The sequence below is a fragment of the Urocampus carinirostris genome, chromosome 3 (assembly GCF_059441175.1).
Source record: "Urocampus carinirostris isolate Australia breed hairy pipefish chromosome 3, RoL_Ucar_1.0, whole genome shotgun sequence".
In the NCBI taxonomy this organism is placed as follows: domain Eukaryota; kingdom Metazoa; phylum Chordata; class Actinopteri; order Syngnathiformes; family Syngnathidae; genus Urocampus; species Urocampus carinirostris.
This window is the reverse complement of record NC_142351.1, coordinates 21,789,061-21,814,686: the sequence shown is the minus strand read 5'-3', so window position 1 is coordinate 21,814,686 and position 25,626 is coordinate 21,789,061. Positions and strand designations below refer to the sequence as shown.

Below are 25,626 nucleotides of genomic sequence, written 5' to 3'. Positions count from 1 at the left end.
TCCTACAGCTTAAGGCAAGTTAAATTCAAGACTTTTTAAGACGTTTAATGCCTTTTGAAATCAAATTTAAGACCAAGTCTGATTGAAACCACATCACCGTAAAGTAAATCGGTGAATTCTTTAAAAAGACAAGTGATAAATGTTACTAAATCTTTTTAGTTCAAACAAATACAAAACTCATGTGTTCAGATTTTTAAAATCTGGATTTAAGACATTTTACTGACAATCAAGGCCTAATTTTTAGAATAATGAATTCAATGCCTTTTAAGACTTTTCAAGGATCTGTGGGAACCCTGATGTAACCGCGTTACTTAATTAGGATACACAAAAATGTAATTATTATCCGTTTTAGTTCTAGAAAAAGGACGTAGTCACATTACAGGTAAATTCTGTAAAAACAAGGATGACTTAAGCATTACAAACTTATCTAAAAGTATATTCCTGTTGCACACTTCAGGGGACAAGGATAAATTCCAGTGTGCATCGTTTGCAACTCTCTTTTTATTTTCTTCATCTGCATTAGTTTTGTTTACATTCACAATGTCCATTTGCGCTTCTCTTTGTGTCTGCAGTCTCAGTCACACACACACACACACGCTCACTCTCAGGTCCCCCTGCAGCTTCCCCAGGTGCCTGAGAACAAAACATGACTAGATGATCAAAAACCTTGCAAGTGCCATATAATTAAAGTGCACCTAACGAGACAACATCAACAAACAAGTATGAACGAATATATAAATCAAAAAACATAAAATGAACTGATTAATGCAAATAAATGTCTGGGGGGCATATTCCCTCTTCCATAGCATCCTTTTAAGCATCCATTCATTCACTTCATGCACTCATTCACGTGTCACACATTTACATAATCCACTGATAAAATGTGTCATCATGATTACTATTACTAACAGAAGTGAGACAGAGAGATAACAAAACAACCCAGTTTGTTGGAAAAGTGAACACTTGGTGTGTTCAAAACATTATTGTGTTCTCAATGTGCTCCAAATGTAAATTAAAACTGCCTTGGGAAAGAGAAAGTTGTATTTTTGCTCAATGCACTATATACTACGTGGTTAAAATCGGAGCATTTTTGTGGAGAATACAAGCAACTACCTGACATTTGTTTCCTCCATTTCTTTTTCAAAGTTGCATTGTTAATTTATCTGAAAGACAATTTTGTAATTTTATTTATATTTAGTTTATTTTGTCTTTAATTAGCATAGTTGGTATTGAAATACTATAAAAGTAATTGAAAGTAATTAAGTAACATTCACAGTTTACGGATCCCTTAACCATATGGGTCCTCTGGGCACCAATGACGACAGCTTTCTCCAATGTTGACGGTTCCTGGTCTGCTCTTGGGTCATAGTAAAGTTGGCACCAGTCCATTCTTTAATGTTGTCTACCCAGTTCTTTTTCGGTCTTCCTCTACTCTTGCCCTGGAGAATCATCTTGATCAGTCCTGATGATGTTGCAACGAGACCATACCACTGAAGTATCCGTCAGTCAGATCAGGAGGCTTCCCCTGCTACTGGTGAGCATGGAACCCAGTGCTATGTGTTCTCGCCCCAAAGGAAATTGTCTGGAAAAGGATGGGCACCGCCAGGCTATGCATGCACAAACACACTACATGTTGGACAACAACAACTCACTCTTGATACCGACTTGGTCGCCACTAGGGTCACAGCCTTCCGCTAACAAGTTACATGACTGCAATATAATAGTCTTTGGATTAAGTTACTGATGACATTTTTCAACAGGTAACTAGATCAGACCGTATTTTTAAAGTAACTTTCTCAACCCTGTCTGAAACCTAAAAACCCCAGGATGAGAAAAATGAAGAAACCTTGGGAAAGGGCCGCAAACGAGGTAATCCCCCTTTCAGGATGTGCAGCCTGCAATGGCTGCTGCAATGACATTAACTGACAATAAACAGACATCAACATTTATTATAGGTAATAAAATGTCTAGTTGACCGCTACCTGCACTAAAATCTTGACCGATGCAGCAGGTTCTAGATGATGGCAAACATCAGGTCTAAGTGCTGCTACAATGGCTCGACCAAACCAAACTCATCCAATATATGAGGTCAACATCACTCATAAGCTACATAATATGAAGTGTGTTTTAAGAGTCCATTCGAACACTTACATGAAGGCTGCAAATAATATCTAAGAGAGCTAAGCACCGGGGCTCAAACGGAGAACGCTCTTGAAACCTCAGATTTTTTCTTGGCTCTTGGCATCATGAGTAAACTAGCATTTTCTGAGCGAAGGCTCCTTTTCCTTCTCATTTTGCGATTCCCAGCAGCCATTCATTTGAATGAACACAGCAGACGATACATTTTTTTCATTGAATTCCTTAGTGTGTAATATTTGACCACTCAATGTCACCGTACTGTGTAGAGCAAGCAAAAACAAGATTCCAAAGCCTGGAGACTGAAAATGACCAATCCGCACAATGTTTATTTTATTTTTGCACAGAAAGAAAAAAGAAAAAGAAAAAAGGAGGAATAGAAAAGAAAAAAAGACATAACAGGAAAAAAGAATGATAAAAAGAACAAAAAGACAAAAGGAAAACATGAAAGGAAAAAGGGAAAATGAAAAGAATGGAAAAAAGAAAACAAGTCAAGTCTATTTGTATAGCCCTTAATCACAAAGAATCTCAAAGGGCTGCAGATAGGTTATTCATATACTATAGAGGCAGCACGGCGGCGCAGTGGTTAGCGCATGTGCGGCACAGTTCAGTCTTGGGAACCTCCTGCGTGGGTTCAAATCCAGCTCCAGACTTCCTGTGCGGAGTTTGTATGTTCTCCCCGTGCTTGCGTGGGTTTCCTCCGGGCACTCCGGTTTCCTCCCACATTCCAAAAACATGCATTTCAGGTGAATTGGCCGGTCCAAATTGTCCCTAGGTGTGAATGAGCGAGTGAGTTGTCTGTCCCCGTGTGCCCTGCGATTGGCTGGCAACCAGTTCAGTGTGTCCCCTGCCCACTGCCCGATGATTGCTGGGATGGGCTCCAGCACCCCCGCGACCCTACTGAGGATAAGCGGTGCAGCTAATGAGATGAGATGAGATATACTATAGAGTAGAAGTGTGTTTTAAGCTTGGATTTGAACATTTCCACTGAGGTTCCAGATCGATTCTCAGGGGGAAGAGCATTCCACAGCACCGGGGCCCGGATGGAGAACGCTCTCGAACCTGCGGATCTCTTCTTGGCTCTTGGGATCACTAGTAGACCAGCGTTTTCAGAGCGAAGGATCCGGAACGGAACATAGGGGGAAATTAAATCTGAAAGATATGAGGGAGCAAGTCCATGCATGATTTTATATATTACCAAGAGAACCTTAAAATCACATCTTAAGCTAACAGGTTAGCCTAAATCAGGGTAATGTGATCAAACTTTCTTGTCTTAGTTAAAAGCCTCGCTGCAGCATTTTGTACCAGCTGAAGGCTCTTGATTTTGGACTTCGGGAGACCGGAGAGTAGTGCATTACATTAATCGAGACGGGAAGTAACAATGGAAACTAATATCATACTTGCGAATAATATCACCTAACAGAAGCATGTAAATGCTGAAAAGAAGGGGACCAAATACTAAACTCTGCGGAACACCAAGGGTAACACTAAAGGGCTAAGATATCATTTCACCATATTTAACACAGTGCATCCTGAGAAGTAGGATCTGAACCATAAGAGGACGGTTCCTGAGAGACCAATCCATTTTTCCAACAGTTCTAGTAAGATATTATAGTCCACTGTGTCAAAACAAGAAAACGTTTTTTAAAAAGCACTTTTATATGAAGGTTCATTTATTTTTGCTTATCCAAATTAAAAAACGTTTTTTTTTCCTAAAAATTAGGAGGCGCAAAATCATACACACAGTCCTTTTAACAACGGTCCAATGTTAGATGATACATGAGCTCCTGAAAACAAAAAAAACAATGAGCCACAGCGTTGAGAATAAATAAAAACTTTAATATTTGGTGGTGTAAATATTGCGGGTACAACACGAGAAGACGCTGGAAGGACAAGTCCCATCATGCATTGCGCTATATTGCAGAGAGCTTTGGTGTCGTTTACTGAAGACGTGGGAAAAAAAAAAGAATCGGCTCTGAAAACATTAAATAAAAATGTTTACAAATCAAATAGGAGAAAAACATAACAGGAGACTGCAAAAAAGGGGGTTCCCTTCTTGTGCAAACGAAAAAAAAAAAAACCTTTGCCAAAAAAAGCAGTCCTCTGCTTTACTCAATAACCAAATAAAATGTAAACTCAGCCAACAATACTACATTCAACAGTCACATGATCAAGTTGGCTCAGCCCGTGTTGCCTTCACATTTTGTCAACTGAAATCTTGTCCAGCATGAGCCAAACCGTTCTTTTTTTGATCAGCACCGATGAAACACAGCCCATTTTCTCGAGCGCCGGGTCCGTATAAATAACCGTATAATAACCGTATTCATGAAACAGCAAACTGAACACGGCAATCTAGTGTTAGTGTCGGACATTCTGTGAGTGGATTGAACTGCCCGCCGGTTCGTTAGCTGACCAATCAGAGATGAGCAATGTCCGGTCGGTTTATTAGGGACGCCCGGCAGTAATCTGGAAGAGGGATGGGCAAAATATATACAGTACCCAACAATTCTTCCGAAGCATTGACATAAATCAACAGTCCAAAAATACTTGTTTTAAACATTAAATTCTTACTGAAAACTACAGTATTTATTCTTTTCATTCTCATTATGTATTTATTGCTGACAAAATATTAAGTATACATATACACTTAACTATTTCAATGTCATCATTTATGACTTTATTACAATGAAATGATGCATAGCTAAGCAAATGGGACAAGAGAATTGATGTGGTCTCATTAAAATAAACAAATGTATACATTTTTAACATGGGGTTCTTGAATAAGAAAATTTGCCCAGACCTGATCTAGAAACTTGAATGTCTAGCAAACTTGAAATGAAAACTTGTTCACACCACAAGAGTTTGGTTACAATGTCAATTGCGACATTTACTTGTAAGGTCTCTAAAAACCCAATTATACACAGCTATACCTCAGGTTTTTAGGTTAATAGTGACCAAAACTACCCGCTAAAAGTGATAATCCGAACTTGCCGACTTGAGAGTGTGAGAGTGAGAAAGGGGGAGAGAGGGAGCGAGAAAATCAAAACCCAGTACAGTGGTACCTCTACTGATGAATGCCTCTACATACGAAAGTCTCAGGTTACAGAGTACCTGAACAGGAAAATATTTAGTTACATTAAAGTACGCGCTGCTATTAGCCGCTTCCAGAGTTTCCCGAATGTTAACAAAGTGGCTATCGCTTAAATTTTGCCTGGGAACGCACTGCGCGTGCTACCAGCAATCTTTACGTGTCACCGTCACAGTTCAGAGTTCAAAGACGAGGAGAAGGAGGAGTTCCAGCCAGAAAGCGGTGAGGGGGAGGCAGCCATCGTTCAACCGGCCCAAATCAACTACGTATTGGCAAGATTCCATGGAGTAACAGATTTTGTGGAAAGGAATCACCCGGGAAAAGTGTTGACAAGTCAGGCTATCGTTACGTCTACCTCTCGCAGATAATCAAAAACTGGCATCGTTTGATCATTTTTTAAGAAACGCAAGGCAAAAAGGTAAAATAAATTTTTATTATTTCATTTGATCTTTTTTTTTTTTTTTACATTATGTACCTCAGTTTATGTTTTTTGCCGCACCTTGATTAAAGCCCTGCTAAATGAGAAAGAGAGAATGAGAGAGAGAGAACAAAGGGTTCGGCAGGTGCACCGCTTTGGCGGCACGACAAAGGTTTAGAACTTTGTCCAGGGGCCTGTAGACTTATCCAAATTTTCTCATTTGCATTTAGGAATAATTCTACATGCAGATATCTATATGTTGTATTTCGTTTTATACTTGTTTTTTAATTAAAAGTTTTATTGAATTGGTTTTGAAACACTCAATATAAGCAAAAAAATTGAATTTCAGGCATTTAGTTTTGCAGTATAGAAATTACTTTCAGCAAGATGCAGAGGAAAACATAGCAGGTGTCTGGTCACTATACAGTATTAAAGACGCTATGATGAGAATTGGCCGATTGGCTTTGGACATGTTAAGTCAAGAGGTGCTGGCCAATTGGCGTGAATCTTGACTGTCTGAAACATTCCTCCGTGGTGCGGGAAGCATTTGTAGTTTTTTTTTTTTTTTTTTAATTGAATGGCCAATCGGCTTGAATCTTGGATGGCTAAAAGTTTCCTTGTATTGTATTTTTGGAGCATAACTGTCGTATTTACATAGTTTTTTTGTAAACGTAGCAGGGAATATTTCTGTAGTAGTATTTTTGCTGCATTACTTAGGAGTTTTTTGTAGTATTTTTAAAGTAGTATTTTTACATTATAGTAATACGGTATTTTAGTGGATTTTCTATAGTATTCTTTTTTTTCCCGAATTAAGGCTAGATTATATAAGTGTGTTTTTTCAGCACTTAATTTGATATTTGTTTTTATAGCATTGAAGTAGTATTTTTGTAGTATTTATTTATTTTTTTGTAATGTTACCAGGTAATATTTTTGTAGTATTTTCTGTAGGAGCAGTTTTTGTTGCATTACTGTAGTAGTTTTTGTAGCATTTCTGTGGTAGTATTATAGCATTACTGTAACTGTATTTTAGTGGTATTATATTTTCTTTTCATTATTAAGGTAAAATAATATAATGGGTCCCTGTTTTTAAAAGGACAGTGTGTAATATGTAGCATCTCCTAGTGGTAAAAAAAAACTTTCATTTAGTAAAAAAATTGAATACTAGGCTAACAGAACTTCATACAAATGTAATTTTTTTAATTAAAAAAAAATTATAGGTTGATAAATTTGTATTTCTTGTACATAGTGAAATCCTTATGGTCACCCACATGTTTGTCTGCCAACTAGATGCTATGCTGTGCTCTCCGGCACTGGTTTTCGTTTGCATTGGACAATAGAGTGCCATCTAGTGGTCAAATATTACGTATTGTCATTTATTTGTTCTGACACAACGACACTTAAATGTAGCCCAATGGCAAAATATGTTGGTGACAAAATTTCAGGAGTCATACAAGCGCAAAAAAACAAAAATCACAGTCAAAATGTTAACCTTTTGTTGCTGGCAGTGTGAATCAAGTTTTCAGTTCTGCAAATAAAAAAAATAAAAAAACAATGTACCAAAGACAGCTTTTGGAGGCGTCCCTAATGAACGGGACAGGCAAGTGTATCATGTGATTATTTACAGTTCTAAACACAAACATTGCTCCACAGCCGCACGCGCAAACATGGCTTTCCGGAAGAAAGCACTACTTCCGTTACTCTTCCAGTGCAAACGTTTCCGCTCCCAACAGCTAAGAGGTCACCGATGAGGCAGTCGGAACTTTCCACTGACCTCATAGCAGACGGGATGTTGGTAAAAATGGAAGACCTGTTGCCACGAAAACAATGTCGTGTCTCCCGAGTGGTCTTTCATTCACGATGGCGTCAGCATGCAAGTCTTTGCATCACTGCCATCTTACAAGAGGAGACTCCGCCTTCTGCTTAGACTGTTTACTGATTAAAAAGGAAAACACATAACAATTTTTTTAAAATTTCGAAAATGTTGCCCAACTCAGGCATGAAAATGGGTCAAGGCTTAAAAAAATTAGAAGAGAAAATACCGTATTTATGTGTGTATAACGCACAACCCTAATTTTTCAAATTAAAAATCAGTATGAAATTATGTTTGACTTTTTCTTAACTCAAACTAAACATTGAAACTAACACATGTAGCTATGATTTGAATAATTTATCAACTATGTACACGATACCAACATAACATTTTTCATGTATTCGTTTCATGTCCTTCAAAGTTTGATTCATCATAAGATACAACAAAGAGTGGATTCCGTCGTGCTTTTTCGCATTTATTTATATCATTCAGTCAAGTCATCATGTTTATTTGTATAGCCCTAAATTACAAGAAGTCTGAAACATCTGTACAGACTATTATTACACCATCCCCTGATTTAAAACCTACATGAGAGCAAGGGAAAAACTCAAAACGGTTTTCTCACCCGCATGAAACAGAGATAGCACTGGTTTCCATAGTTAACAGTAGCAGAAAGAGCATCCTGATCTGACTCGGATACAGCACTATTATCATTCAGGACAACTTTCCGTTTTCACCATCCTCTAACATTAGTCTCTGGTACCGTGAATAAAAATTGTGTGATGATGAGAAAATCAAATGTGCGTTCCACAGAAATAAATATAATACGCCTGCCCGCATGAACTACACAGATTTGAACTCAAACGCACCACCTCAATGCCCGATTCACTCTGGGAAATCTCGCAATACTCCCTTAACCCACATTCAAACATCTTCTCCTTAGATTTATACAATTCACATAGGTCACCCCTTTTGAATTTCAGAACGGTGAATTTTTCCTAAAGGTGAGATTTTTAAGCCCGCCAACTTAAATTTGGTCCTGATATGTGTGTATCATATAAAAAAACCTCAATTTATTACAGGATATATCATAATATACTGTATTTTCCAAACTACAAGGTGTACCTAAAAAAAAAAAAAAAAAAAAAAAATTGCCAGGAGTTCGAAAGTGCGCCTTATAATCCAGTGCACCTTATAGACTGGAAATCTGATTTTGTTTTGAAGCTTTGAGGTCGAGTTTTCTTACTGTAGTGTTGATTTTATGTACCATATATATATATATATATATATATTAGACACACAGGTGAAACAAATGGTTCGCAGAGGAATATGATGAGGGTGCACCTTATAGTGCAGAAAATACAGATTTTAAAAATAGACAAAACTACATGAACTATCTCATAAACATGAATTTGTTTTTCAAATACATGAGGTCAAGAGGGGTAACTCGCATTAATGTCCGCCATTTTGCCGCTATATTTACTTTTAAAAATAAATAAAAGAAACCAAAAAAGTCCAGGCAATGTTTGCATTCTTCCATGTACTTTTTAGCACAGTTTTTTGGTTGCACTACACACCAACATTTAGTAGTCAAATAGTAGACACTGTCCGTTTAAGGTGGAATTGAGTTGTGTACATAATCGATTAAGAGTAACAACATTAAATATATGTGACCAATACCTTGATCTGTTGATCTCTTAGTTTCTCGTACCAGTTGAATCTCCGGCAGAGAAAAGATGGACGTTGCTGCAATAAACATCAAGAGTGAAAAAATACCCTTTTCCAAATTGTATTACTATTATTATTACTTCTATTTTTTTTACCAGTAGGTATACGCTTATTACAGGTTTGATGTTTTACCGGGAATTTTAAAAAATCTTGCTTGTTCTAATAACTGCTGCATATTTCTTGTACTATGATTTGGCTGCCAGCAAAAAATAGCAATCTGCCACAGCTAAAATATAAATGGAGAGGCCATTTTTAACGTCTTTGTCTAAAAAGAGAAGGGAGGAGTAGACAATTGAGTACAAGACAGAAAAGGGACAAAACCATTAAAAAACAAGATTGGATATCCCAGCGGGTGCTAGTTATCCCAAGGGATAAGATGATCAGTAGTATGGTATGCACTGGTGGTAGTATCAATATAGAGCCATTGCTTTGTGGGCCAATGCAAGAAAAAAAAAATAGACAAAAAACTAAACATACAGAAGGGTTAAAAAAAAAGAAAATCCCAAAAAATCAAAATGCCATTTTTTTTCATATAATTTGCATGCATTGTTCACCTACTTGGGAACCTATGGTATAGCAATACTTACTGTCAGGAAGTGCACACACTTTCTTTCCGAGGTTACTGAAGTAACAATGCTTCATGGCCTCTGCTGCTGAAGTCCTTTTCTTTCCTTCAAACTACACAAAAGCATAACAACACAACACCGTTACTCTGTCTGTAACAACACACACTATTGATAATCAGTGTGTGCATGAGGTGTTCACAGACCTGCAAGAACTTTGACAACAGGAGGACACCATTGCTGTTGAGCCTGAAAACAAATCACTTGTGATGCTGTGTAGCAATATTGTTCTCATTTGTGATTCTGCCAACACACAATCCATACCGTAGTCAGAATATTTGTACCTAATTGTACTTAAGTGGTACATTTCTCCATCTTTATTCAATTGGGCCATGACTTTTAAATGGAAAGTGTGTTGTACCTTAATTTCGTTTATTAAAAAGGATTGGGTGTGGGGGGGAGGGTTGGGGTTCAAATGCTTGCTCGTGTTACTCTATGTTGTAGAATAATTCAGAAATATGGTCGAGCATCATATAGTAGTAACAGTGTCTGAAATAATGTCTGCCCGGACGCCAGGGGCGTGCATCTTTTAGGTCGGGCGTACAACTTACAAAACATCTCCGCCCGGGTGGCCGACAACTTTTTCAAGGGGGGAAAAAAAAAAGTTTGCTTTATTCCGATTTTTAAATCCTCGTTCAGTTTGGAATTTCGGAACTTTGGTTCGTTTAGAAATTTGCATACTCGGCAGCCGATCAGAAGACTGCATCTAATAACTTCTTGCTTCCGGGCTTACCACAGCGTTATAAGGTCATGCATTTGCATATCATTTTCCAAAGTAGACGCAGAGAACACAAGAAAAATGGATAAGTGGTTAAGAATAAAGCCAAAACCTCAACCGCAGAAGAAATATTCAAAAGAAGCCAACAAAATTTATGACGCTACAAAACGTAAACGTACATTAAAAGCAACCTGGAAAGAGGAGTTCAATGGCTTGTAGCAGACGACGCAACGCAAATATTGCATGAATGAAGATGAGTGAAAACAGGTACATAATGATGCCAGATGGAAAACAGTGATGTCATGTACACGCAATGAATGTTATAAGTAGATTTATAATCAACTTAATTTTAAAGTGTTGTTCCGTTAAATATTCTGATTATCAACCCGTAATACTTTGCAACAATGGTTTTGTTTTTTTGCGATTAGTCGTCTTATTGTGTTTCAAGTTGTGAAAAATGGGGCAGGCAACTTCATGCCGGACTGGTGTCCGGTAACATTTTGTCACGAGTTTCAGACACTGGTAGTAAAGTATTACCGGGGTGTGTGATCGCCCAGGTCCTCTGGAGGGTATTGAGGATAATTTGCTGCCACAAATTCTTCGTTGGAACCAATTCCTGGCCAGCTTTCTTCAGTTGGCGTTCCTTTCAAATTAAAAAACAAAACAAACCAGATAGTGTCAAAAGTGTTTGTGTTGTACCTGATCAACTGCATCAGAAACTTTCTTCTCACCTAATAACTTGAAGATGAAGTGAAGCTCTTCCTCCACTGTTGAGCCAGGAAATAATGGCCGACCTGTAGTCATTTCATACAAGATACATCCTACCCCCCTACGTAAACAAAAACGCACACAAAAGGTGAGACAACAGCCCGCCTAAGAAAAGACAAACGCTAGATAGTCATAGTTACAAACCACATGTCAATGTGTGTTGAGTAGTCAGTGCTGCCGAGAAGGATGTCGGGTGGGCGGTACCACAGGGTTACCACCTCATTGGAGTACGTCTTGGTTGGGATCGACTTGGCCCGGGCCAAACCTGCAACACAAAATAATGCGGGCAATTGAAACACAAACACAACCATAAACAAAACAAATTGAGCATCAAATAAACAACTGTATGGATAAAAAAAATAAAAGTAATTGTGCAATGTCTCCCATCTTGAAAATATTAGTGGCTTGTAATCATCAACATGGGTAAACCTCAACCATGAGATCGAGTGTGGGAGAAAAAAAAAATCACATGGTTTGATTCTTTCAATAATTTATGTAAAAATCATGTTGAAAAATAAGTATCTGGTCGGTACTAAATGTAGATCTCAATAACTACCCTTTGTTGACAATAACAGAGGCCAAACGTTTTCTGCAACTCTTCACAAGCTTTTCACACACTGTTGCTGGTAGTTTGGTCCACTCGTCCGTGATGATCTCCTCTACAGCAGTGATGTTTGGGGTTGTTGTTCGGCAACACGGACTTTCAACTTCCTCCACAGATTTTCTACAGGGTTGAGATCTGGAGACTGGCTAGGCTACTCAAGGACCTCGAAAGGCTTCTTACAAGGGTACGCCTTTTTTGCCCTGGCTGTGTTTGGGATCATTGTCATACTAAGAGACCCTGCTACGTCTCATCTTCAATGACCTTGCTGATGGAGATTTTTTACTAAAAATCTTTCAACTCATCCTGTTTTTTTTTGAAGAATGACAGCCCCAAAGAATGTTTCCAGCCCCATGCTTCACAGTGGATATGGTGTGATTCAGATGCAATTCAGTATTTCTTTCTACTCGAAACACGCAAACATGTGTTTCTAACAAAAAGTTGTATTTAAGTTTCATCTGACCATAACATTCTCTCGGTCCTCTTCTGGATCATCCAAATGCTCTTTAGTGAACCACAGACGAGCCTGGACGTGTACCAACTTCTAATGGGGGATTACGTCTGGCAGTGCAGGATTTGAGTTCCTGGCCGTGTTACTGATAATAGCCTTTGTTATTGTGGTCCCAGCTGTCTGTAGATCATTCACTAGGTCCCCTCAAAACCACACCGTTCTTGTTATCATTTTGACGCCACGGAATAGGTTCTGCATGGAGCCCCAGATTGGGGGAGTTTATCAGTGGTCTTGTATGCTTTCCATTTTCCAATAATTGCTCCCACAGCTGATTTATTTTCACCAAGCTTTATACCTTTTGCATTTTCAGTCTTCCCAGCCTAGTGCAGGTCTAGAATTGTGTCTCTGGTGTCCTTCGACAGCTCTCTGGTCTCTGCCATAGTGGAGTTTGGAATGTGACTGACTGAGGCTATGGACAGGTGTCTTTTAAACCAATAATGAGTTAATACAGGTATCAAGTGGAGCCTTGTTAGAAGTTAAACCTTTTTGACAACCAGAAATTTTGCTTGCTTGTATGTGCCCAAATACTTCTTTTCCACTCTCATTAGAAAATAAATTATTATAAAATCAAACAATGTGGTTTAATGGGCCATCTCATTAATTAATTTATTTGTGAATAAATCAGTGTATTAATTTATTTCAGCATTTTTTTTTAAAGTATTTTAGTGTGTATTTAATCACAACAAAATGTTATTCAAATGAGGAAAATGCCCAGTTTCCTAAGCTGTTCACCAATAGCTGATTCTCTCATCACTCATCAACCAAAAGGTGAGCGAAGACAAAATACATGACAAAAATAAACACAAAAATAAATGATAAAATGCATAAACGAAACAAAGCATTGTGCCTTATTTTGACATATTATGTAATTTATCTCTGTGTTCATTTCTATGGCATATATTTGTAGGTTTTTAATCTATCTACACAATTATTTCTCTCCACAAGGGGAGGATTGGTCTTCCATTAAAAAAAAAGGATAATAGAGTGAGCCAATATAAAACAAAAAAATACTAGAATCCTTTATACAAAATATAAGTATGTATATTAATTGGCTATTAAAACAACACAATAAGCCCTTCGGAAAATCAAAGAAGTACAAAGACCCAAGTTCTAACCAAAGTCTGCCAATTTCAGTTCTCCCCGCTCGTTGATCAGCAGGTTTTGTGGTTTGAGGTCTCGATGAAGAACTTTTCTGCAGTGACAGTAGGCTAAACCTCGCAGTAACTGAAAGAGGAAAAGCTGAGAACAAAAATAATAAGTCAGAGTACCGTACCAAACTGTAAACAATAAAAAAGGACTAGAGAGACGCACTTGGACATTGTGCATGTGGATTACATTGCCGCAGTCATCCAGGTACTGTTTCAAATCTTTGTCCTAAAAACACAAGAAATGTTCTCAATGTAATGTATACCTGCTTAAACGATTATATATATATTTATACAAAAATGTGTTAATGTCTCACCAAGTACTCGAAGACCAGCGTGAGGGACTTCTGTGTGTGGATGATGTCGTGAAGCGTCACAATGTTGGCATGTTTCAAATCCTTCAGCAGAGACACTGTTACAGACAATCACATGAGTTTATTTGTTTTTTAATATTGAATAACTGCAAAAGAGATTGTGTAAGATGCCAGTTCATTATTTAGTTTATTATACCTCATTGATGTTAGTTATTTTGACTATAATGCACCACGGTTTGCATCATTGACACTATTGGCCATTAATGTCGCTGTTATTTGATTCCCGCACCCCTTAGGACTGTTTTGCTTTTTGTACCCTAGGAGGTCTAACAAAATGTAAGGGCTCAGGGGATGGCTTTTAGAACTGATTGGGTTTTCGGCATTGTAAGGGTTTTTTTCTACACTCCTCTCATGTTTTCCATGCAAGTTAAAAAATCCTTGATGTCTTCTCTACTTATTTTGAGTGTCTATTAAACAATACACATTTTATAAAATGCATCACACGGGTCGCTAAGCCTTACTGTTATTTAACTTGATTAAGTGGGACTTTTTATAGGTACTGTCTGGAATTTGAAAATTGTCAACTTGCTGAAGCCATCTTCTGGCTCAAATCAGTGCAGCCTCTGTAAAGCTGCTTTTGTGGCAAACACAAGCGTGTGCATATTTTAGACGCGCTCGAATATTCTTTTCCTTTTTCATCTTTTTGGAGGTTTGGCGTTTTTACTGAAATTAACAGTATTTTCCCTATTTTCACAATTTTAATGCTACACTAGCAGTAAACTGCGAGCACGAACATGAAATCACTCTCCACCCCCTCCCTACCTTTGCTATTTCCTATTTTGTTGTGAGACCCGAACAGCTCCAATAAAGGCAAGATAAAAGCAGATGGGCTAGATGGGAAAACACTATGGCTCTTTAACCTTGTACATTGATAACAAATACCTAATACAGAAAATATTGTACTTTCAACTTTTTAAGGACTCTTCAAACAACACATCCCACCTTTAAGCTTCAATAGCATTTCAAAATAAACTTTTTAAAAGTGACTAACTGGAATAAATGAAAAAAATTATAGCACACCATCATTAAATTAACATTGAAGACCAATGTTGCTGCCACGCTGTGGAATTTTATTTTAGTAAATAACCTGCTTATAACCCAATGTATATTTAAACGGTATTAATGTATTTTATTGAATAATTAATTTTTTTTTTACAATGCATGACAGAACGTTGTCCCACTGACTATTTATATCCAAAATTGGACGTTTACAAAAAAAAAAGTATTTTAAAGTGTGCAGTTTACACAAAACCGGTATGCACCTTCTCTGATAGCTGTACATGGAGCTCCTTCTTCATGCTCCAGACGAATTTCCTTCAAAGCCACCAAATTGTCTGTCAGCTTACTTCGGCCTTTATACACAGTCGCATAGGTTCCCTGGAGACACACACATCAATGATTGAGATGACCAGACAATAAGACATTCTAAAAATTGAAAGACATGTAGTAGTGCTTACCTCTCCCAGTTTGTCTAGTTTGATGTAAGTCTCCAATTTGCCGAAACCAATCTCTGACTGCACGCAAAAGGACAGAAATAACAACAACAACCATAAATGATCTTCAGCAACAGTACCTCCAAAATGTGCGCCAACAAGAAAATACAGTAGAGGAAGGGAGATAGACATGTGTTCTCATGAGAAACAGACTGAAGAAAGACCATTTGAAATCAATGTACCCTAAAATTTGAACCATAAGCCGCGACTTTTTCCCTAAGCTTTCGGATAACTTGTTTCAGACTGATTGTGATCTGTCTGTGATGAATATATCTTGATATGGTCATCATATTGTGATATATAAATGATATGTGGCATGACGTATTTCCGTGACTGGTAAAATCGTACAGATATGTATTCGTTTACCTATAGGTCAGCAGCCTGCTAGCAGGCAGAAGTTGAGGTACCGTATATTGTAAAAACTCTTTCTGTGTACCGTTTTTCTTTGTAAATAGCTAATGTTTCAATGTGGGCACATACGGCTTACAGTCAGGCGCGTCTTTAGTATGTACAGAATGTTTTTTCCTTTAAATATGCACTAGCTGCGATTTATAATCTGGTGTGATTAATAGTCCAAAATGAGAATATTAATAGCAGATTTGATTAATGACCCCATATTTTTTGGATCAATTTGATTGAAATGATCATTGAAACCCAACAAAAGGGAAGCGTGGAGATGTCATTGCTGCAGTACTGGAGATAATGATAAAGAGAAAATGTATATTCATCTACATAAATTAACTCTTATTTTTGCACAATGTCACTGCTAATGTCAATGCACTATTTTCTAATGTACTGTACATAGAATTTAGGCCAGTAAACAACCACTACCCATCTGTCCTGTTATTTGTTTATTCTTATCTTCGTTCTTTTTTTTTTAAATTTTAAATCTTTTATTACATGATTATCATGCATTGCCATATCTAATATCATTGTAAACAATGTTTGTTAATCATATTCACACTAAGTGACAATCAATAGTGCTCATTGCAATCAATTACAATAAAGACTTATTTTCTAGGGAACAGAGGACGCATGAACTTTTGGTGAGTTTCTGCCTTTAGGTAAAAGTGTGTTACAGAATTTTATTTCTGCTTGACCTTGGTTACAAAAAAAGTTGACTTTTTTCGGTTGTGTCGCCTGAGTTTGGCTGATGCAGATTTGAACCACTATAAGATGACAGTTAACATAAGTTACACTACATAAAATAGATAAGATTTTTCTTAAATTGTAGGTTGCATAGTAATTTCTTCTTACAAAAACTCACTTTGCAAATGTTTTATTCCTTGGCTTTCAACTCAGTATAAAACTTTGTTCCTGCTTTATTATTTCTATACTTTTGAAGTGTTTTTATTGTTTTAAAAGCTATTTAAGGTTTTTTTGTTACTTACGTTCCATTTGTGTACGGAACTTTGTCTTCAGCGATGGCTATTTTAAAGCGCTTTATAGATAAAGTTGAGTTGAGGAAATAATAGAATTATCAGGTAAAAGTAGTAGTATTTTGGCCGTATAGCCTGTCCAAAAGCGCATTACCCAAAAATAGTGTTGCCGGAAACACATCATTATGTTTATTTTATCTTGTGTTTTGGTGTTTGACAGTGATTTGGTTGCCACATGCAGGATTGATGTTGCAAACTGTGGTTCTAAGCTATGCCCACAAACTTTGTGTGAACACTCAGACCCATAAAAAATTAAAGGAACATTGGTCTGTAGTCACATAACTCAATGTAATCATACCAGAGAGACCCTACGCAACCGCCTGCTAATTGGCTGCTCAAACAAAGCTGGACCAATCACGTTGCACTTTTCCAAGTAGCCGTCTGGAAGACGTATATCTGCAGGCAATGACAAACGCTTGTTGATGTCCTAAGAAACGCACACACAAAAGTGCTCAGAAATACAGAGTGTAATCATTTACAAATGTGCATATATGTTAATTACCTCAGTGGATATCTTCTTGGGTCTCAATCGAACTCGGACTGGACTCTGGACATCGTCTGAGGAGGATGTAGGCTCATTTTCCCCATCAGAGCTCATTTTTACATCTTCATGGACAATCTCTGCGTGGACGTGTGATGACAGAAAAGAGATTGAGATTGAGAGTTAGTTATCTTTATTGTCATTGATATCAACGTTGTGAAAAATTGTATGCAACGAGATTACACACTCCAGGGTAAAACATGTAATATAGAAACTTTGAAGAGAAATGAGATAAAAAGCTATTAGGGTGAATAGGCCCCAAAAAATATTACAACACAGTTCTTAGAAAAACTGGCCCAAGTTATAATGATAATAATGCAATGAAGAAAAGTGCATTGTAACAATAGCGGAATGAAAATAAGTGCAATTACATCTAGCAGCAGAAGTTTTAAAAAATCTATTTATGAGGCTGGACGAGGTGATTTATCCATGGTAGTGATTTATTAATATTTTTTTTTCATATAGCGAAATGAAGGAAAAAATGCAAAGTTAAAAAAAAATATACAGAAAAGGAAGACTGATTATTTTTGTAGGAGGTATTGAGAATTTTAATTTGGTTCAATTTTGTCCAGCTCCAACTCTGCATGCGCAAGTCCTACCGAGTCTGCTGCTGTGGTTCAAGTATGAGCTCAGACTGCGTCCTAAACCTCGAGGTCGGCGGCTGTACGACTGGAAGAGGGACTGAACTGATGAAGATGAGCCTCTGACTTTAACTCCCCCTGATGTAGGACGGAGTGTGCCAGCCTCTGAGAGGGTAAAAAAACAAAAAAAGAAAAGTAAGAAATTGTTATAAAGTGCAAGTACAATATAATCCCTCGTTTTTCCCGGGGTAACGTTCCAAAAACGTACCGCAAAGTTGAAACTTTTATTCATATATTTTATTATAAATTGAAACAAGGAACAATCCCAACTTGATTTATGAACTTTTTTTATACATAAAAAACTTCTGTACTGTCTATAATTTAAAGAAATCCTCTTTTGATTTCAAGCCAAGATGTTTTTACTTCACATGCCATTAAATGCAAGTTATGGAAAACTGCATTTACTTTCCTGAAGCAGAGGCTGACAACCAAACATTTTGAAAAGGCCATATTGGACAAAAAAAATGTCTGGAGCGGCAAAATTGCAAAATCTATATAGGGCTTACAAGGAAGGCAACACATACGGTGTCTATCTATGGTCAATGGAAAACATGCTGGTCACCTAGTGATCCCAGGAGCCAAGAAGAGAGCCACTCTGCACGCTGAATTTCGATCTGCAACCTCAAAAGAACTGTTTAAATCTAGGCTTAAAACACTTCTATTCTACAGCTTATCAATGACCTATATTTCATGTTGACAATATCTGTGTATTATTTGTTATTGCAACATCCGTTGCAGCCTGGTCATCCTGGAAGGGGGACTACCTCATGTGTGGTCCCTTCCCAAGGTTTCTTCATTTTCCTCACGTTGAGGTTTTTGAGTTTTTCTTTGCCCTCATGTAGGTTTAAGATCAGGGGATAGTGTATAAATAGTCTGTAGTGCAGCCCTTCGAGACTCCTTGTGATTAAGGGCTATACAAATACTCATGACTTGACATGACATTACAATGTGTCCAGTTTGTCTTAAAAACAGAAAACATATATATTTTCCATTATCAACATTTTTGGAAAAGCACCAGGGAGCTGCTACGGAGCGGCAAAGAGCAGCAAGCAGCTCCAGAGGTCGTTTCGCAGGATGTAAGTCTAACTTTGTTGGCAATAGAAAGTATCTTCCTTTTTTTGTACTTTCGTCATTTAAGAGTGTTTTGTTCATGGTGGCTTTTAAAGAAACTTGAAATTGAAAAAAATGTGTGCATAAAAAACATAGGTTCGTCAAGCGGTTTTACGTATGTAACCAACTAGGACTCTAGAGTCCGCGCAGGCGGACAGTCGGAAAAAAGGGCAGGGCAACTGTTTAGCCAATCAGAATGCAGAACACAATGTTACGATGAAAATTCATTAAGTAGCAAAGACTGGGATAGGTAAACCGCGATACAGCAAGACATTAATATACCTCCAAATATGTTTTTTTTTTTTAATTCTTGTAATGATTAGTGTCCTGCATGTTAAAAGGGATAATTACCTGAGTCACTGTGGGATGTGATTTCCTGGTGATCAGCCACCGTCCGCTCACCTCCCCCACCTGCTCCCCTTCCCAGGGTGAGAGAAAGCTGCCTTTTGATCTTCCTCATCCTCTCCATTAGGGGGGGCCGTGAAGCTGAGTGGGGCCGTGAAGCTGAGTGGGGCCGTGAAGCTGAGTGAGGCGGGGCCGCCAGCGTGGACGACACACCTGCGCACAACAAATATGACAATTTTATGTGGTAACAGGTGCAGAAGCCCAGACATAGTGAAAATTTTAACTAAAGATCCATATCAGCCTCCTAATTTAATACCAGCTTTATCGAACAAAATACGTCAACAATGGATGCAACGAGCAGGTGATGACGTTGTAAAGCCAGTACAAAGAACCGTCAAACATTTGAAAGTACTGTATTTTTTGGATTATAAGGCGCACCCAAAAAAACAAGTCGAAATGTATCACTTATCACAATTGCATAACACTGATGGCAAGGGGATCAAACCCAGACAGCGACAGTAATAGCACCAAATCCTACTATGGACATAGTGATATTGGACAAGGCAATAGGTCTTATCTTATCATAACACTGTTTAGTCACGACATCAGATACAAATGTTAGATACATGAGAAAACAAAAACTAATTAAAAATCGGTAAAAGAAAAATCACTTATTCTTACTTGAAACTAAGCATTGTAAGTGACAAACGTTAAATAAGTGCGTTTATTTATATCTTTCAGGACGACCAAATTACTTCCCACAATGCGTTCCTCTTCACTCAGTCCAGAATTCCGTGCGCTTTGTAAAGACTTTGCAAGTCGGCGATACAATACTGAATTTCAGTGATCCTTAACCATTTCTACCAAAGACCGGTTTAATGTCTAACAATAGTCTTCCAATAACACCAACAACATGGTACTGTGACTAAAATTAGTAGGATGATGACATGAAACGTAATACGTTATTTTATATTGTTTATATCCCTATAAGTTTATTGAATAGGATATTACGCTGTCCCTGCCGTGATCCGGTTTTCATTCCCGTTGCATCTAATTTTTTCCAATGGTGAACAGCGATATGTTACAACTGATCAACCATTGCACAAAAATATGGTACTTATTTATTTATGTGCAAACAAAACCCTTGCTACAGTGTAAATTATGTGCGCCTTATCGTCCTGGCTGCATTATATAAAAAAAATATATATTGCAGAAGACTTGTTTTGGGGGTTAGCAGCCGGGTAGCAGACTAGCGTGCTGTGTTAATTGTTTTTTTCCCCGGGCGGGTTTGTTTGTTGTTTTTTGCGTTGTTGGATCCTAGTTATACTGTCTGCGTACTCCATGTTTTTGGTCAGCCAGCCGACCAGTTTTTCCTCTGATTGGTCCCAATTCAGCCTTTATAGTATCGGGCTAGCCTGCTGTGAATATTTACGGCTGGGTTCTTGTTTGTTGACCTAGTTATTTTTTGTTGTTGGCTACCAGTCATACAAGCTACTTACTGCAAATTTTTGATTGGTCAGCCTCCGTTTATTTCCGCGGATCGGTCCCGATTTGCCCTCTAAAGTATCTGGCTAGCCTGCCGTGATCATTTGATATATTAACGACTGCGTTTGTTTTTGAAGTAATCATGTTTTTGTTGTAGACTCCCAGTTATCCTGGCTGCTTACAGCATGTTTTGGGTAGGCCAGCCTCCCGTTTTTCCACTGATCGGTCCCGGTTTGCCAATTTTAGCAGCCGGCTAGCCTGCTGTGTCCCAGCTGTGTTAGCACACTTTCTGTGTGCCATTTTTGCCAGTTCGCCCCATTTTGGCTGCTAGCCACGTGTGACACAACGCCTGGGCATGCTCTACATAAACTACCAAAACTTTGCTTAAAAGACTCAAAACCTTTTCGACTTATTAACATGTAAACCAATATGGTGACATGCTTGCTAGGGTGCCGGTGTTCTTCATATTACGTCAGAGATCAAGAAATCAAAGACAAGACAGACTGTCTTCATAATGCATTATTTCGGAAAATAATTGGAATATACCAATGAGTTATGTAAAGAGTTTATGCAAAGAACATGGACCAATTTATCATATTTTGTATGTTTTAGAATTCAGGTATGATCTCCCATTACCTTTTTCAAGTTGTAACACATGAACTTATTACCGCATGGTTAATTAACAAGAGCGAACGAAACCTAAAACATAAGAGAACATATTGAACAAATGCATCACATCATCTTAAGCTTTGCAGGGTTCCTACAGCCTAAGTTAAATTCAAGACTTTTGAAGACTTTATAATGCCTTTCGAAATCAAATTTAAGACCAAGTCCACCAAAAAACACACGCACAATTGAAACAAAAGAAAACAAAAAAAACACAAATATTTTTTGCACACCATACATCATGCACATTACCTGGCACAGCTTTTAGCCATGGCGAAAAGCGTTCGGACAGCCACTCCTCATTAAATTTACACATTACCATAGTCCTATGTAATCTTCTCTGTCTCAAGTTGCTATGTGTATTGTGGGTAGACCTATGCATCCGCTCTGAAAGGCCCGACTAAACCCACATCACCTTTTTGATACTACTTTGATACTTCTGATAACGTTATTGTGGTCACGCAATGTTGCCAAGAACGTAAATCAGTGAATTACTAAAAAAAAATTGATGTTATCTAATATTTCAAATTCGAACAAATATAAATCTTATTAATGTTTTCACAGTTTAAGACTTTTAATGATTGGATTTAAGATATTTTAATGACAATCAGGACCTTATTTTTAGAATAATGAATTCAATGCGGGCAGCACGGCGGTTGAGTGGTTAGCGCGTCCGCAGCACAGTTCTAAGGTCATGGTATCAAATCCAGCTACCAGTCTTTCTGTACGGGGTTTGCATGTTCTCCCCGAGCTTGCGTGGGTTTCCTCTGGGCACTCCGGTTTCCTTCCACATTCCAAAATCGTGCATGTCAGATTTATTGGCCGGTCCAAATTGTCCCTAGGTGTGAATGAGCGAGTGAGTTGTCAGTCTCAGCGTGCCCTGCAACTGGCTGGCAACCAGTTCAGGGTGTCCCCTGCCCACTGCCTGAGGAGAGCTGAGATGGGATCCAGCACCCCCGCGACCCTGGTGAGGATAAGCGGTGCATATAATGGATGGATGGATGGAATCGATGCCTTTTTAAAATAATTCAATGATCCACTGGAATCCTGCTTTGTTTTCTATATAAACAGAATACCAAAAAATATCATCCTCATCAGCATTAAGTTCTGCTTAGTTTAACCCTACTGTTGTCCTCGGGTCAATATTGACCAGAAAAAATATATATATTTTCAAACATGTTATGACTTTTTCCTTGATTAGTCCCAACAGTGGTATGTTGCTTTAATTCACATTCCATATACCGGTACGCAGTATTTAGAAAACGGTCCTTTAAATGAGGACAACTCGAGGTTTAAACGGCATACACACCGGATATTGATATTTTTCTGCATCGGCTCAACGGCGCAATGCCTCTTGGGGGTATATTCTATAATCTTGGCCCCTAGAGAACGCTTCTTTACGAGATGCACTGTATTGTACAGAATACAAGAGGGGCGTTATGACTGATATAGATTCTTACTACGCCAGAGAAGGGCTAGCGAGCAAGCTAATGTATAATTAGTGATTTTAACCACAACCCAGCGTGTAGTTGTCAAACCCTGGTGAGAGCTAACCGAGGGACGTGACTATGTTATGGTTTCGATTGCGCCCGTCAAACTGAACAGTGTGGGGTCGTCTATTTGCTGCACCTCGACTTTTCTAAATGGAGGCGGAGCGGTGTGTATTTCGGTTTCACGTTGCCTCTCGGCTTGAGCGTTTTTTCTTTCTCTCGGTACTGTAAGCGTGACTTCGGTTACTCACCGGGAGGGCCAGTCCCGGCGTCGCCCAACTTCTCTTTGGCTCGGTTCAGTGTGACAGTGTTGAGGATTTTCCTTGCTCCCAGTAATCTGCCGCCATGTTGCTTCTTCGCACATCAGTGACGTCACGCACGCGCTCCCACCCCGGTTCTTGTGCACGCGCGTGGGTTTTGCCCCGTTCTCGCATACTGTTCGAATAATCCTAGCAGTTAAATATTTGCAGATCAATGGAAAGATGTCAGACATTTATAGATGACTTTAACACCGTTCTCAAAAGTAAAATCATCACACATTCATCCCATCTTAAGTGTGAGGTATTGCACAGAGTGAATCAAGGAAGCAAGGTTTTGGGTGCTCTGAGGAGAGTGATGAGCAACTAGAGTATGAGTATGGATGTTAAGAGGGGACTGTATGAGAGTGTGATTGTGCCGACTGTGTTGTATCGTGCAAAGACTTGGAGCCTGAAAGCAGATTTGAGAATAAAATCAAATGTTTTTGAGATGAAGTGTTTGAGGAGTAGGTTAGGATATATTGAGAAATGAAATAGTGAGAAACAGAACTGGAGTAGGAGTGGAACTGAGCAAGCGTGTGGATAAGAGAATACGTGGTTGGATTGGACACATGGAGAGGATGGATCAGGAGCGAATGTTGAATAATTATAATAATTATAATAATTTCCTTTGTATTGTCATTCTTTGTAACAATGTACACAGAACGAAATGTCGATACACCTGACCCGTTGTAGCGAGTCGGTGCAGCCGCAGCCAGAGGGCGCCGCCATTATACCAATTAGGTATGTGTCGGTCGAGGCGCGAACCAGCGACCTCCCAGTCTCAAAGCCGGCACACTACCATCTAGGCTAAGAGGATCTACAGAGCAGAAGTAAATGGAAGGAGACCAAGAGGAAGGCCGCGATTGACGTGGATGGATGGTGTTTTGAATGCACTGCAGGAAAGGTCTAGATGTAGTGGAAGCTAGAGCTCTTGTTGGTGATAAGAATGAGTGGAGAGGTGTTGTAAAAGGATAGTGGGATGTTTAGACGCGTTCTAAGGGATGGGCAGGGCACCTGTATGATGCGGCAGGGGTAAACCAGTGAAAGCTGTCAGGCCCCTAATGTTGAACAAGAGTGTGTTGTGTCACCCTGACCCAAGTGACATGGCCGCTTTCTTGTGTCCCGTTTCATTTGGAGGGACAAAAGCATAACCAAATTGGGTCCCGAGGTGCTTAACTTGTTTGGGTGTTTGGGCATTTGGGTTGGCCATGGTCCAAACATTTTTGTGTGTGTTTTTTGCTCCTTCGTCTGCACCCACCCGGAGGAGGGAACCGGAGCTCCACTGTGAGGATCCCGGCAGCAACGGCCTGGCTATTCGGGTGGTTGTGGAAGGTAGAAGCAAGAAGGGAGAGGACTCATCTGAGCATCCCGGGCAGAGGACTGGAGGATGCTGCTTGGGAGGGTGGGAAGAAATCCCACTTGAGAAGACAGAGCTGTGCCCCTGCACAATAGTATTGCCCTGTACACATTTTTTTTCTTATTTTCCAACATGTTGTTGGAGTGTGATGTGGTGGAGTTGTGGGTGTGTTTGGTTGCTGTTGGAGGTGTCAGTGAGGATTGTTCAAGCCAAGAAAGATCTGTTCTTGTACAATATTGGTTGTTTTTATTTTCCAGCGGGTCCCATTTCCGGATCAAGTTTCTCTCTGCCTGTGATTTTGTCTCCCCCTGCTTACTTGTTCATTTGTCATGGTAACCTTGTTATCCTGCCACAATTATTTCTTTTATTGAAACATTAGAAAGGATGTTTGAATAAGCAATGTTTGTAATCTCTAAATTGGGCCACGTTGTTGGAGTGTGATGTGTTTGTGTCAATTAAGTTTGTTAAAACCCTTTTCCCCTTTTTTTATTGTCTTCGTTTTTGTATGTGTTTTGTCAGTCACCCCTCTCAGGGGATATGACCAGGGTAGATAGATAGAACACTTGACTACAAAAAAAGATTTTACCAATTTCAAAATAAAAAAAACCACGAAAAGACCATTGAGAAAAAGTAAAAGTATCAGTTTTCCACAACTTTGGCTTTCACATGGGGGATATACAACCATTTGAGTTTTACTTCTAGCAGAGCTGTTCAGGGCAGAACACATTAGGTTCAAGGAATAGGGTTTGGGAGAGTGACATTATGCTCCTCACCCGCAGTTAATATTTATATTTGTCAGTGTAGCATGAAAATGGTGAAAGTAAGACAAGGCCTGCCTCA

General features: G+C 38.7%; 1 protein-coding gene across 2 annotated transcripts; it reads right to left on the bottom strand.

Annotated features, from left to right (window-relative positions):
* Positions 1-482: 482 nt before the first annotated feature.
* On the bottom strand, positions 483-23,518 carry cdk16 (cyclin dependent kinase 16). 2 transcript variants are annotated; one of them, XM_088331035.1, is made up of 17 exons: positions 23,382-23,518; positions 19,496-19,702; positions 17,993-18,139; positions 17,355-17,473; positions 17,151-17,279; positions 15,378-15,434; positions 15,183-15,297; positions 13,864-13,958; positions 13,713-13,775; positions 13,517-13,640; positions 11,434-11,554; positions 11,253-11,350; positions 11,059-11,164; positions 9,950-9,992; positions 9,768-9,858; positions 9,133-9,198; positions 483-1,607 (listed from the first exon to the last, which is right to left on the bottom strand). In XM_088331035.1, exons 2-17 carry the CDS (start codon positions 19,611-19,613, stop codon positions 1,507-1,509), a joined length of 1,593 nt encoding a protein of 530 aa, XP_088187161.1. In that variant the 5' UTR covers positions 19,614-19,702; positions 23,382-23,518; the 3' UTR covers positions 483-1,506. The 2 variants fall into 2 exon arrangements, with proteins under 2 accessions (XP_088187161.1, XP_088187162.1); XM_088331036.1 differs by lacking the exon at positions 483-1,607 and adding an exon at positions 4,657-7,574.
* Between the last annotated feature and the right edge of the window lie 2,108 nt (positions 23,519-25,626).